This window comes from Sarcophilus harrisii, chromosome 1, assembly GCF_902635505.1.
Source record: "Sarcophilus harrisii chromosome 1, mSarHar1.11, whole genome shotgun sequence".
Classification (NCBI taxonomy): domain Eukaryota; kingdom Metazoa; phylum Chordata; class Mammalia; order Dasyuromorphia; family Dasyuridae; genus Sarcophilus; species Sarcophilus harrisii.
In genome coordinates, this window is record NC_045426.1 from 260,005,010 (window position 1) to 260,019,985 (window position 14,976).

Genomic DNA, 14,976 nt, shown 5'->3' on the forward strand with positions numbered 1-14,976 from the left:
TGGACATGACTCAAATGACTAAACAACAAAGAAATAAGGATTCACAATCTTTATCTTGGGAGCTTTAAATCTGAACAGTTTAAATTTTAAAATGTTAAACAGAGTCTAAATGTTTTATTCCTATTATAGTTTATTCTACCTTGGCTATAAATTATATATTTACATCCTCATTTTTCTTGAATTTCACTTTTTCTTTCTGTCTCTAGGAATTTGTATAATTGATTATATGATATAATACTGGTTATTTATAAAATCCTATGAATTGCTTATATTATATGAGAAAAAAACTTTTTTCTTCTGTCAATGAAGTATTGTGGTCTTTGAAATCCTGGTTATATTAAAGTTAAAGATTGTAATTCCTTTCCAAGTAATTTTATAATTAATTTGCTTTTTGTCTTTTTCTAGGTCATAGTCCTGGGGCCCCTGTTTATAGAGAGAAGGAAGATATGTATGATGAGATTATTGAATTGAAGAAGGTAGTATTTCTTTTTGTTCTCTACTGTTTTTGAACAATGAAAGTTTCTGGCAATGGATAAAAAAAGTTCATTCTTGATGGAACTCTTGATGGATCAGATGTAAAGTCATTTTCCATTTAAAGCTCCTAACCTTATACCTTACTTCCCTCCAGACATCTACAATGTGGGCACACTGGTCTACTTGCTGTTCCTCACAGATGACATTGCATAGTCATTCTATGTGCCTTTACATTGGCTGCTCTCCCTATACCTCAAAAACTCTTCCACCTCCTTTCAATCTCTTAGAATCTCTGGTTTTCTTCAAAACTTTAGCTTTTACTAGGCAGAAATCCCCTTAAATTCTTTAGCAGCCAGGAATCCCATTTTATATCATACATCTTTACCTGCTATGGCATAATGTACTATCTTCAACATGGGGATTTTCATTTCCCCCATTACCTTCCATCTACTCAGTATATACTCTCTCAGTACTTGTTTTCATACATGTCTCTTCCATTAGAGTGAAATCTACATTCTAATCTATAGGAAAAGAACTGGTTTTTGCCTTTTTTTTTTTTAAATAGCTTTTTATTTACAAGTTATATGCATGGGTAATTTTACAGCATTGACAATTGCCAAACCTTTTGTTCCAATTTTTCCTTTCTTTTCCCCCACCCCCTTCCCTAGATGGCAGGATGACCAATACATGTTAAATATATTAAAGTATAAACTAAATACAAAATAAGTATATTTTGCTGTACAAAAAGAATCGGACTCTGAAATATTGTACAATTAGCCTGTGAAGGAAATCAAAAATGCATTGCCTTGGTTTTTTATCCTCAGCATATAGCACAATGTCTTGCACAGAGTAGTGCTTAATAAATGCTTATTGGTTGATATATGATGTACAAAGTGTATATTGATCCAGGAACAGACCAGAATTTTCAACTTATAGTCACTAGTAGCCACATGAGTTCATTTAACTAAGATGTGTATTCACTGAAATGTGTTACTGATAAATTTTTTTGATAAGTTTGATATATAATTTGATTAACATTTCACATTTCTGATAAATATATTCTTATATGAGTTAAGTGAGACTATGAATATAGTGCCAACTGAAATCAGGAAGACTCATCTTCCTGAGTTCAAATCTGGCCTCAGACACTTGCAAGCTCTGTGATCCTGGTCAAGTCACTTTACCCTGTTTACTTAGGTTTCTTCATCTACAAAATGAGCTGGAGAAGGATATAGCAAATCACTCCAGTATCTTTGCCAAGACAATCCCAAATCAGTTTACAAAGAGTGAAACATGACCAAATAACAATAAGAAAATCCCATATATTTAGAGAAGGTAGATGATTCAGTATGTAGCTTGCCAAGTCTGGAGTCATAAAGACTTATCTCCTTGAGTTGGGGGCAGCGAGGTGGTATAACAACAGGTAGATGGTACAGTGGAATAGAGTGGCACCTGGAGTCATGAAGACCTGAGTTCAGCTGTAGATGGTACAGTGGAATAGAGTGGCACCTGGAGTCATGAAGACCTGAGTTCAGCTCCAGGCTTAGACACTCCCTGTGAGACTCTAAGCAAATCAGTTAAACTTGTTTGTCTCAGTTTCCTCATCTGTAAAATGTGCTGGAGAAGGAAATGGCAAACTACTCTTAGTATTCTTGCTAAGAAAATTCCACATGGGATCATGAAGATTTGGACACAACTGAAACAATTAAAGACATATTTTAAGTTTCAGGAAAACTAATAGTAGTAGTCCTTCTTGTCCATTATAATCCTACTTGTCCCTTTTATGTACTCCACTTCCATCTGTAGACATTTGTTCCTACAATCATTCTCTCTCTTTTTAAAATTTTCAGTTATTCTTTTATGTACTAGATTTTTTTCTGATATCTATAAACAAGTCCACATCTCTTCATCCTTCACTTGACTCTGCCATGCTCTCACATCATGTCCCATAGTTCTCTCTTTTACAGCTAAATGCCTGTATAAAATTATCTGAACTTATTAACTCTGCCTTGAACAGGTAGGATCATAGATAAAAAACTGAAAGGGAGATTAAAGGTAATTTAGTTCAACACCTTATTTTATGAAGAAACTAATCCAGAAAAGTTAAATAACTGGCTCAAGATAGTATGTGGCAGAGTGAGAACTCAAATGAAGGTCTTCTAACTTCAGATTCACTGTTATTACTATTGTATCACACTTATTTTCTTATTCCACTTCTTAACTCTTTGTATTTGTAGCTTTTGTTCCTGCCAATCAATTGATACTATACTCTCCAAGATGACCAAAAAACTCTTACTATAAATTCAAAGACTTTTACTCAGTTCTCATCCTTCTTGAACCTCCCTGAGGCATTTGATGTTGATTATCCCTCCTTTTTAATGCTGTTCTGAATGTTCCTGCCCCTACTGTCTTATAGTTCTCTTGTCTGTCCATTTCTTTTCCCTATTCTATTCTGGATCATCATCTGTGCCTTATCCACTGTGTACCCAATAGGATTCATTCCTCTGACACTATCCTGGATGGATCGAAAACTGGAATTAAGATTGCTGGGAGAAATATCTATATTCTAATATGCAGGCAATACCACTCTTATGGCAGAAATGAAGAAGAATTGATGAGGGTGAAAGAGAAAAGTATGAAATTTGGTTTGAAGTTTAATATTAAAAAACAAACAAAAATTTCGGCAACCAATCTCATCACTTACTGGAAAATAGAGGAAAGGAAACGGAAGTAGTATCAGATTTTGTGTTCTTTAGTTCAAAGATCACTGCAAACAGTGACCGCAGCCATGAAATTAAAAGACTCTTATTACTTGGAAGGAAAGCTATGAAAAATCTGGACAACATAATAAAGAACAGAGACATAATTGTGCTGACAAAGATCCTTATAGTCAGAGTTTTGGTTTTTCCATTGAGCAATGTACAGCTATGAGAATTAGACTGTAAGGAAAATTGAGCATTGCAGAATCTACACTTTTGAATTGTGCTAGAGAAGGCTTTTGAGTCTTTGGGACAACAAAGAGAATAAATCAGTATTGAAAAAAAATAATTCAGATTACTCATTTGATAAGTACTGAAGCTAAAACTTAAAAACTTTGGCTACATAGGGAGCAGACAGGACTCATTGTCCCTAATGTTGGAAAAGATGAAAGGAAAAAAGGGAAAGCAGAAAATGATACGGAGAGAGAGTGTCATGGAAACAACAAATATAACCTTGGGCAGATTTTAGGAGATAGTGGAGAGGATAAAGATAAGGCATACTATGGTCCAAGGAGTCATAAACAGACACATCTGAATAAATGAATGGAATTAGTGTGTTCAAAATAAATATAAGATCCTTTGAGAAGTGCACTAACATCTGTGAAGAAGAAAAGTTTTATGTATGAGCGACTGCTCTTGAACTCAGGTTGCGAGGATCCCCTGTATAGTGTGAAAAATATTATGTTAGTACTGGGAACCACATTTTAGGAAGAAGATTGACAAGGTGGAATATATCCAAAGGAAGATTACCCAGTGAGGAACCTTGAGACCAAGCCTTACAAGAATTATTTGAGGAAAGAGGAAGCATTTATCCTTTAAAGAGAAGATTTAAGAGGGATGTGATAACTGGCTTCATATATTTGAAGGATTGTCATGGAGAAGAGAGTTTATACTTGTCATTCTAGGCTCAGAGGGCAGAATTAGAAGCAAAGGAAAATAAAATTCACATGGACTTCTTATTTTGGATAAAAGAATTCTTTTTCAGATATTTTCGATTGGACATTAGAGCATCAATGCAGAATTTTTATTGTTGAATTTTTTTTAAGTAGTCATTTTAAGTCATTTATATCAGTGATGACAAAATCAAATGGAAACATTGAGACTGCATATTTATTGACTTTGAAAACTATATATTAACATTATCTACATTGTATTATATTTTTATTCATTTTGCTAAACATTTCCCAAATACATTTCAGTCTGGTTCAGATAGCTATGGACAGCTAGTTTGATATCTCTTATTTACTTCACCTCTGCAATTATTTGCATATAATCCTACTATCTTATCATTTTTAGCATTCTGTTTAAAAACATTGAAGATGATCCTTTTGGCTGAGTGTTCATAGGATATGGCTTCTCAATTATCTTTCCAATAACTATGATGAATTATTTTGAGCCTTCTAATTTATTATTCAACCTCTTTTTGGCAATTATAATCACTAACCAAATTTTAGGTAATTTGGTAGTGAGGTAAGTAAGTAAGATAGGATGGGAATAATTCTAGTCACACCCTCATTGTCTCTCATCAATACAATTTAATAAGCCTCCTGATTGATCTCTTTGCTTCAAGTATAGCTCTGATTGTATTATTCTTCTGATCAGTAAATACCAGTTCTCTATTACCTGTAGAATCAAATGCAAATGCCTCTTTTTGACATTTAGAGCCCTTTCCACCTAGATGCAGGAGTGTATTGGAGCTAGTTCATACAGATTCATGAGAGCTATTGGTTAAATTTCCACTGTAAATACATTTCAGAAATAGGCAAATGCTCCGAATCAAGGATTTTTGTGGCTATTAATTACCTAAAATTAAGAAAGTGATGGGAAAAAATATTTTTATGATATAGATTAAATTTAAAAGTATCTTGTGGACATTTTTTTTCCCAAAAAAACTTGGTTGTTAAACCAAGCATTTCCCTACCCATATCCAACTTATCATTCAGAGTTATCATACAAGCATTCTCTTTATAAATTCCACAGTCCACTCAAACTGTTCATCTTTCTTCTATTTCTTTGCTTATGCCCAAGCTATCCCTTAAGTTGAGGATACACTCCCTCTTTATTCCTCCTCCATAATTCATATGCAATTATGAAACCTTTCCTTATTCTCCCAACTATTGACCCCAAATTATCCTTTATAAATTTATTTTATATATATCTTATGTGTGTATATGTATGTATATATATACATATATGTATGTCTTTATATAGATATAAAATATGTATGTTTCTATGTGTACATATTATTTTTCTCAGTAGAATGTAAGTTCCTTAAGGATAGTGACTTTCATTTTTGTCTTCGTGTTGCCAGTGCCTACCAGAGTGCCTTTCACATAATGGGCACTTAGTAAATGCTTACTTAATTGGATCAAATTCAAATTTGACTTGCTGAGCACTAGATGACTGAGCTATCTAGCCCCAAACTAGGACTGTGGGTAAGGATTAAAAACAGTACATCTTTGTATTTGATTGTGGGGTGTATTGCCAAAAAAAAAAAAAAAAAGCCAAACCTGTAGATTTTTTTCCTTTTAGTCATTACACTCTCAAAAAGGTGATGTGGATTTTATGAAAACAAAACTTCGACGATTAGAAGAAGAAAACAGCAGAAAGGATCGGCAGATTGAACACCTCCTGGATCCTAATAGAGTAAGTTATATAGTCTTTATTGTTGTAATTCCCCTGTAAGGAATCGTTATTCACACAGATCAAAACTTGAGAGTATTGAGATCTATAGATCAAGATTAGGTTAGGTTAGGTTAGGATTTTTGTGGCTACTGTCATTGAAAGGCCTAGACAGACATAGTTGTATGGATGTTTTGGGCAGATTGCCATTTATAATCCTCTTTGATCTATAACCCATCCATTCTGCCAGATATTGGAGTTGGCCACAGAGCCATCATGAAGCCTCTTAGTCATGTACCCTTACCAAGGGAGCTATGGAACAGGCAGATGAATGCTCATGTCCTGGAAATTTTGGAATGACATCTGCATTTATTTAGGTAGAGTCAAGGGAAAAGCTGTAAAACTTATCACTTAGAACTATTGGGTCTTTCACAACAGCCCATCTTCTAACTTCTGATAAGGGATGGTCATAATAGAGTTTTCTTTGAGCAGCTGTAGTGACCATAGGCAGAGAGGGGAAACAGAATTTGTGGTACCAGAGTGTGAATGAAGGAAAGTACCAGAAATGAAATAAAACCAGTAGTTGGTAAAAAAGAATATGTTCTAGGTAGGAGCCTGCATAGAATAGAGGAGTTCTGTTAAGGGTAGAATGAAGATCTAAATGTATGGCGTATTATTGCTCCAGGGTACAACTTATTCATTCAGTTAAGAATTAATTATATAATGGAAGGATGTACTTTTTCTCAGAGGACTGTCCAGAAAAGTGTTGCCTAGAATGTGTGACATATGAGATTCATAGCCTATTATATATGGAAAGGTGATCTGAGTAAAAGATCTCCTAAAAGAGTAGATAAGTGGTCTTTATGGCATTGGAGATCCAGCACTTAGGGGAAAGTGGACCAGTGTGATAATCATAACAAAGGATTATAGATTTGGAACTGGAAGAGACCTTGGAGGCTATTCTGTCCAACCCCTTCATTTTATAGATGTGGAATCTGAGGTCATGTGACTAGTTTAAGTTACATAGCTATTAAGTGTCAGAGGGAGGATTTTGAGCTCAGTTTCTCCTGGATTTAAAACCAATACTTTTAACCATTACCCAGTGCTACTTCTAGGATGTCTACTACCATCATAATGAAGACCAGGGTTTGGAATGGGCAGATCTGTAATGAAATCCAAGAACACTTGTCAGTCATGATTGGGGAAGTATATACAAAGTACTTTCAAAAAATTCCGTGGCAGGATCCAAGCTCCACAGTTTTTCCAACTAGGTTCTTGGCTTCAGCCTTGAACCTATTATTAATCCAGGGAGATCTGAGGCCTCCTTAATGACCTCTTTGTCTTTTATCAGTGTCTTGCACAGAGTAGATTCTTTGTAAAAGAGGTTTGTTAGTTGAAATGAGGTTTGGCCACCAAAAGACCTGGGTAGCCAGGTGAAAGATTTTCCATATCCTGTTTAGTCAACCCATTATGACAGAGACAGAGGAAACATATGACAGAAGTGAATGTACATAGCCCATCAGGGATAGATTCTCTCTTTGACTTGCTAGAGGGGCTCTGGAATGGGGTAGACAAATATTCCTGGGCATCCAGAAGGACTTCCTAGATTGCTTTATGTAGGAACTCTGTGGTTTACAAGCTGGAGAGTCTTCCTACCAAATCTTATTTTTGTCAGTACTACTAGATCTAATGATTTGCAGCCTTAGACAATGGTGACCTCTTAAAACTTTATGGGATCTTTGTCATACCATCATTGAACCTCTTTAGCAGGTCACTATTTCCAATCAAGAATGCCAGGCAGCATGACCAGTAACCATAGAATGGGAATCAAACTTTCATCTGGTTGGTGAGAAAGTCCTGTGGCCTCAGCCACAAGGAAGCAAATTCTTCAGCCTCCCTCTTGGATTTCCCCGGGGGCTTATTTGGCTGGGCAGATACTTTGGGCATGCTCAATGTTTCCCTTTTAATATTGCCATATCACCTTGCAAATTGTAATTTTCAAATTTTATTTCATCTAGTTGCATTTAGAAAGTATTCATTCTTTCTTTTGGAGTCACCACTTTGACCAATTCAAATACAAATCTATCATCCTTGGAAATTGTCTGCCCATAGTCTTAAGTGACTTGGCTTTCTCCATTGTTATCCTAGAATTAGGAGAAAGGGAGATAGTTATGGGATGATCATATAAAATGGCGCTTTTGATGAGTAGAATTACTGAGAGTTCATAATTTATCCATAATGTAATCTATAATCCATAATGTAAGCAAGCTGAATAGTATAGCCAGTAGAATCAGCTGTGGATCAGGTCTAAAGATTACTGCACACACTTTAAGATCAGTTTAGGAATTAGATTGAGTTTCAGTAAAAATAGGATAATCTATAGTTATAACCAAGTACAAGGGGTCAGCAATTAGTTGGTGTACTGTAGGGCTAATAAATTATATTGGAGACATAGCTTATAAATGCCCAGGCCTGTTTTTAAATGCCCCTTTGCATCTACCAATACTGTATGACTTGCCCAAGGGCAACAGTAATTGGGTACATTCACTTAACTCATAGTTCAATTCTTCATTTGAAGTGTCAACCCCTAAAATTGAGGGAACAGTAAATTTCAATTCCTCAGATTAGGTGAAATAAAAAAAAATAAAATTTGAATTGCAAAGACTATTTTTTTTAAAATATTATTTTTTTGCTACAGGGCTGTGAATTTGCCCGGAGTATGGTTGACAAAAGGCCTGGTACTGGCTGGGTAAGTGTGATCTCCAGGAAGGCAAATAACTTTCCTATTGAAACCTTATTAAAATGCCAATCAACATTCAGATGAGAGCTATTCCTTCCTTAAAGAGATTACAATGATAGATGTGGAGGAAGAACAGTGAGGTACTCATTCAGAATGTATGTGAACAGTCTTTGCCCAATGAAGACTTTTTTCTTGCTATAATTTATGGAGAGAATTAATTTCACAGTACCATGGGTTCTGGACCCTGCTGTTTCTTTGTGTGCTGTGAGTTCATCATTCCTTAATCACTACCTAGGAGTTGATTATAGAATGGTCAGAAACTCCAGGATAACTTGTAGTAAATTGAGGAGGTAGCACTTTTAACCTTGGAGATGATGTTTCCCACTGCTCCTGCATGATTTTGAGAACAGTTCTGTTGAGAATTATTATAGGCCTTAATCTTGTCACAGGAAAGGTTTTTAGGCCTGACAATAATAATTGTATATCTGAACTACAATCAGAACCCCGAGGAAAGACAGATGGAAAGGTGTCAAAGGGAGACACTCCTTCCAGAGTCTTTCTGGACTATTCTTTACAGTTTGTGGTAAAGTGGATTTCTTTGAGGTACTTAATAAAAGAGATTAGTCAATACCCTCCTAATATGTGTGACAGGCTGTTGAAAGGATATTGTTTAAGGAAAAAGCAAATGCTATTTCCAAAATTGATACTAACAGTGCATGATGTACACATAGTTGCAAGTTATGTTTTTAATATTTAAGGCAAGTGAGGAAAAAAGTGGGGTCCTACTAGAGAGGAGTATTATATATTATCAGACACAATTATTGTATTGGTTTTCTTTGACTGTTTTTCTTTGTAACAAATGAAGGGCTTGTTTGGGGGTGGAGAGGGTGGTGAAGGAAATGTTAAAGAAGTATATTCAGAAATGATTGTGATTCAAAAATCAGAGACATCAGTAACACTTACTCTTAAAATATTTAAGGCAACAGGGCTTTACCCAGCACTCTTTCAGTATACTTTTCAGGTATACTAATATCTGTTATGTCTTCCCTTCCAACTCTGAAAATTGTGAATAAATTATAAAGGGTTGTTCTTTTTATTTGGCAACTGTGAACAGGATTATCCAATAAATAATTTCCAGAGAGCTGTTGCTAACTTAAAAATGTTTTAAATCTATTATCCTGTTCCTACATATTCTCTTAGTGATAATGATAAACCTGTTAAGGATTTCATTTCTATTTTGGTGTGCTGATAGCTGTCTGTAATGTTTTTTTTAAATGTAACACTAGATAGAATGAAAAAGACCAAATTTCAGGAGGAGACTGATGGAATAGGTATATTAGAAATCTCCAGGCTTGATATGTTTATATTCTTTTGGCAGGTCATTAATGGACTAAAACAGAGGATTATAAAGTTGGAACAGCAGTGCAAAGAAAAGGACAATACTATCACGTATGGAGACTTTTGCATTGGGCTCTTGTGTGGGTTGGGGAAAATCTTGAGAATCATCTATATCATTAGCAGAGGCTGCATTTATTTTTAAAGTTGTCATCTATCGATTTTTCTCAGACTCCAGTTTAATTTTGCACCCTCAGAATCTCTGACCCTGATTGCAGTTCTGTTGTTATCCTCACCCAGTGCTTCTCTGGGTACTATATGAATGCACTGACCTTCACCAGTGTCCCTGTGTAGTATTCTACCACTTGGTTCTCACGGTTCTTTTTAAAAGTAACCCCCATTTTGCTAGTACCCTGAGAGTCCCCTTCACACAAACATAAATGAATTTTCCAATTGAAGGAAAGGGAGGGAAAAGAATAAATGTGCCTACTATGTGCCAGGCACCAAGTGCTTTACAGATTTCTCATTTGATCTTCACAAGAACTGTGCAAAGTAGATGTTGTTATCCCCATTTTACAGTTGAAATTGAATCAGACGAGTTAAGAGACTTGCTTACTGTGAGAGCAGGAGTTTCTTGGGCTAGATTTGAACTCATATCTTTCCAATTCCAAGCCCAATACTATCTACTCAGATACTTAGGTACCTAAAAATGTGTAATCCCTTCCATTATACCTAATACATGTCCCATTTATATAGATACAAACTCTGTGGGTCACAGAGTTATGTTTAATTAATGAAGATTTTGATTATGAGGCATCTCATATTATACAGTCCTTGAGTCACACTATAGTAACTCTATCCCCCTTTTTTTTCTGTGTGCCATCTTCGACCCAGTATTATATTGCCCTGTACCAGCAAATGTCGAAGGATGACATGCTTGTTCCTCATCTCTAAGAACATTGTACTTTAGCCAGATCACTGAACAAATCATCTGGGCACTGATGTTGACTTACTGTCACTTCTGAACATTCAGTCTTCCTATCTTCTGTTGGGCCACAGAAGTCCTTGGATAACTACTTTTAAGTGCCAATTCTAGTCTATGGATAACCTAAGGTTAATAAAATTATCCTTGCCCCTAAGGGTCAGACCCATAGGTCTTTGTTGCCTTCAAAAATTGCCAAAGCTGGAGTAACCAGATGTAAACCCCTCCATGACTAGGTAAAAGTCTTTCTCAGATTAAAGAAGCCCTAGCATCTTTCCTTAATGCTTATAGATGCTCTTAAATTCATTTGGATTTTTATCTGAATCTTCCTTATATAGACTTTTCTCTGTCTATGGATAAATCTTCCTGGGACTTAATTTTCTTTTTTTTTTTTTTTTTTTTTTTTTTATTTAATAGCCTTTTATTTACAGGATATATACATGGGTAACTTTACAGCATTAACAATTGCCAAACCTCTTGTTCCAATTTTTCACCTCTTACCCCCCCCACCCCCTCCCCTAGATGGCAGGATGACCAGTAGATGTTAAATATATTAAAATATAAATTAGATACACAATAAGTATACCTGACCAAAACGTTATTTTGCTGTAGAAAAAGAATCAGACTCTGAAATATTGTACAATTAGCTTGTGAAGGAAATCAAAAATGCAGGTGTGCATAAATATAGGGATTGGGAATTCAATGTAATGGTTTTTAGTCATCTCCCAGAGTTCTTTTTCTGGGCATAGCTAGTTCAGTTCATTACTGCTCCATTAGAAATGATTTGATTGATCTCGTTGCTGAGGATGGCCTGATCCATCAGAACTGGTCATCATATAGTATTGTTGTTGAAGTATATAATGATCTCCTGGTGGGACTTAATTTTCAAGCTTTCCCACACTTCCCATTCTTTTCTCTAACCTGAGTAACTCCCTTATGGGCAGCTAATCACTATGATACATTTCCTTTTAAGGGGTTTAATCTTTTATTGGGTCAATTCTGTAATGTAAGATGTCTACTCTCTTGAACAGCCATATATGGAATCATGATTTCTCCTTTAGCTGGGTAGCATAGTGGATAGGACACTAGGCCTGGAGTCAGAAAGAATCAAGTTTAGATCCTGCCTTAGCCACTTACTAGCTGTGTGGCTCTTGAGAAAGTCACTTATCCCTGTTTTCCTCCATTTCCTCATATATAAAATGAGCTGGAGAAGGAAATGGTAAGCCACTTCAAAGTCTTTGCCAGGAAAACCCCTGATGGGGGTCTCAAAGAATTGGATATGACTGAAATGACTGAACAGTAATAAACTTTCCATTGGATCTGTTACCTTGTATTTTCTTGGGAGGGCAAAATTTCAGAGAGGAAATTTACCTTCCTCAAGGAAGCAACAGAAAAAGTAGCTATTCAGGAACATTTAAACCAAAACTATATTTTAATATATCCTAGTCTTTTTCTTGTTCAAGATTCCTATAAATGTTAACTGTTTACTTCTAGTGAGAGAATGATATCTGAGGCCATAGAGTCAGGGGAAAAGAGCTATGCCAGATTGGACAGCTCTCTCTCTGGCTTAAAAATGCTTAAATGTTAGGTGAATGAAATAAAATTGTTTCTAGTAGTTGTACCTAAAACCTAGGGTACACTATTAATGTAGAGGTTTTTGGACAGCACAACTATGTAAGCCTCCTCTCTTAAAATCTGTAAGCTCCATAAGAGCATCATTTTTGATTTTGTATCAGCACAGGAGGTATTTAATATTAATGCTTGTTGATTGGTCTATTGTAAGCTTCTCACATTAATTGTGAATGGTTAGAGTATTCAGCTCATTCCTTCTCCTTACTGCCTGAGGTACTTTGATAATACTCTGAACAGTCTGAGATTAATTCTAATAAATACAAAAGCCCTAGAAATGTTGTCTGTGTCTAGACACACCAGGATCCATGGTGTCTACCTTTTCAGTGGTACCTATGACTTTTCTGGGAAACTTCAAATATATTATGATATAACTCAGATATGAATAGCTCTTCTCACTCATAGTGCAGAGTCTGTAGAGGTACATGCCTCAGATTTTCTTGATGAAATACCTAGTATATAATTGTTATCTGTGGATGCATTGTCTAGCATTGTGAGAAATTGTTTGTTATTGTCATCACTGTACAGGTATCCCATGTGTCTAGGTAGAAAGGATCTGAGAATGCTTGCTGGGGCAGGAGTTAATTTCCTATGAGCCCTAAGAAATCCAGGCTCTGGCCTCACCTTGGCTTCCCAGTGCCAACCTGCTAAGATTACTTCTGCTAATGATGGTTTCTATGCTTGAATGGAGGCATTGTATATATTTCAAAATTGTAGTAAAAACATTGTCCAGCCCTTTTGGGGTCAAAATTAAGTACCAATCCCCTGGTCAGCATCCTTAAACGCGAGATGTGGGTCTACTAGATTTGCAGGGAAGAGTAATACCAAACAGTGGTTTGACAGATACTTAATTCAGACTTCATTGGTGAGTTCTATCACGTCTTGTTTAAACCACTCTTTTGGTTTTGGCATATATTTGAATAAATAGGTCAGAGACCTGTAGGCCAGTTGTTATATCCTCTGCTAATCTCTATCTTTATACTCTTATCTTTATCTCCTTTATTAACCAGATTAATTTCAAATCACTTGGAAGCTATTGCCAGAATAACAGTTTATCATGTAGAATTCCCCTGACACTTGGATCAACCTTATATGGTTTATGTGTTTCCCAATCTCCATATCTTTGGTCAATGTACTTTGAGGTAGTTTAAAATAAAAGAAGTAAGTAAAGAAAGATTTGAGCAAGAGAGTGGAATGATCACATTATCTTGGCATCCAGTTAGAAGCTGGGTTGAAGAGAGGGAATCTGAGAAGTTTGGAGAGGCCAATTAGGATGTAGTTGGGTAGTCAGAAGGACTTAGCAATACAAATATCCTTTATAAGAATAGGGAAGTTTATAGAAGAGATGGCTTTTGAGGAAAAGTAATGAGTTCCCTTTTGGATGAGTTCCATGTTGAGTTTGAGATACCTATAGGACATTTAGGTAGAGAGGTCCAATGGACAATTAACAAACAATATAATATAGGGCTGAAAAACTCAGGAGGGAGATTAGTGCTAGATACCTAGAATGATTATTGAATCTGTGGGAACTGAAGAGATTGTTGAGAGAAGATATAAGAATAGAAGACACTAAAACAGAACCTTTTTAGGGTTAGGAGGCAGAATATGAATGTTGAGCCAGCAAAGAAGACCGACATAGTGGTCAGACAAGTAAGAGAACCAAGACAAAGCATTTCTCACTCTCTCTCTCTCTCTTTCTCTCTCTCTCTCTCTCTCTCTCCCCCCTCCTCTTTCTCTTTTTGATTAAAGCTTTTTATTTTCAAAACATATGCATAGGTAATTTTCAACATTCACCTTTGCAAAACCTTGTGTTCCAATTTTTTTCCTGCCACCTTCTTCCCTAGATGACAAGTAATCCAATATATTAAACATCTGCAATTCTTCTATACATGTTTCCACAATTATCATGCTGCATTAGAAAAATCAGATCAAAAAGAAAAATGAAAAAGAAAGCAAAATGCAATCAAACAATAATAAAAAAGATGAAAATACTATGTTGTGATCCACTCAGTCTCCACAGTCCCGCTCTGAGTGTAGATGGTTCTCTTCATCACAAGACCATTGGAACTGGCCTGAATTACCTTGCTGTTGAAAAGAGCCATGTCCAAAACAAAGCATTTTTACATAATCTGAAAGAAAAGAGAATATATTGGAGGACAGTATTGATCAGCCCAGGTTAAAAACTATAGCAAGGTTAAAAAGTATGAATGAAAAAAGTCTACTATTTTAGCAGTTAAAAGATCAATTATTGCTAATATTGAAGAGAACATTTTCTTTTCTTTTCTTTCTTTCTTTCTTTCTTTCTTTCTTTCTTTCTTTCTTTCTTTCTTTCTTTCTTTCTTTCTTTCTTTCTTTCTTTCTTTCTTTCTTTCTGCTGAGCCATTTGGGGTTAAGTGACTTGCCCAGGATCATATAGCTAGGACGTATTAAGTGTC

The 14,976-nt window shown here is 35.6% G+C and overlaps 1 protein-coding gene across 7 annotated transcripts in view; it reads left to right on the forward strand.

Annotated features, from left to right (window-relative positions):
- The window catches only part of IQCE (IQ motif containing E), a 181,969-nt gene that overhangs the window by 48,668 nt on the left and 118,325 nt on the right, over positions 1-14,976 (forward strand). For all 7 annotated transcript variants that reach the window (XM_031941151.1, XM_031941136.1, XM_031941131.1 and 4 more), the window contains 4 exons: positions 406-476; positions 5,766-5,879; positions 8,554-8,604; positions 9,974-10,044. In XM_031941151.1, coding sequence (XP_031797011.1) covers positions 406-476; positions 5,766-5,879; positions 8,554-8,604; positions 9,974-10,044 — 307 coding nt within the window. The remainder of the gene's footprint in view (positions 1-405; positions 477-5,765; positions 5,880-8,553; positions 8,605-9,973; positions 10,045-14,976) is intronic.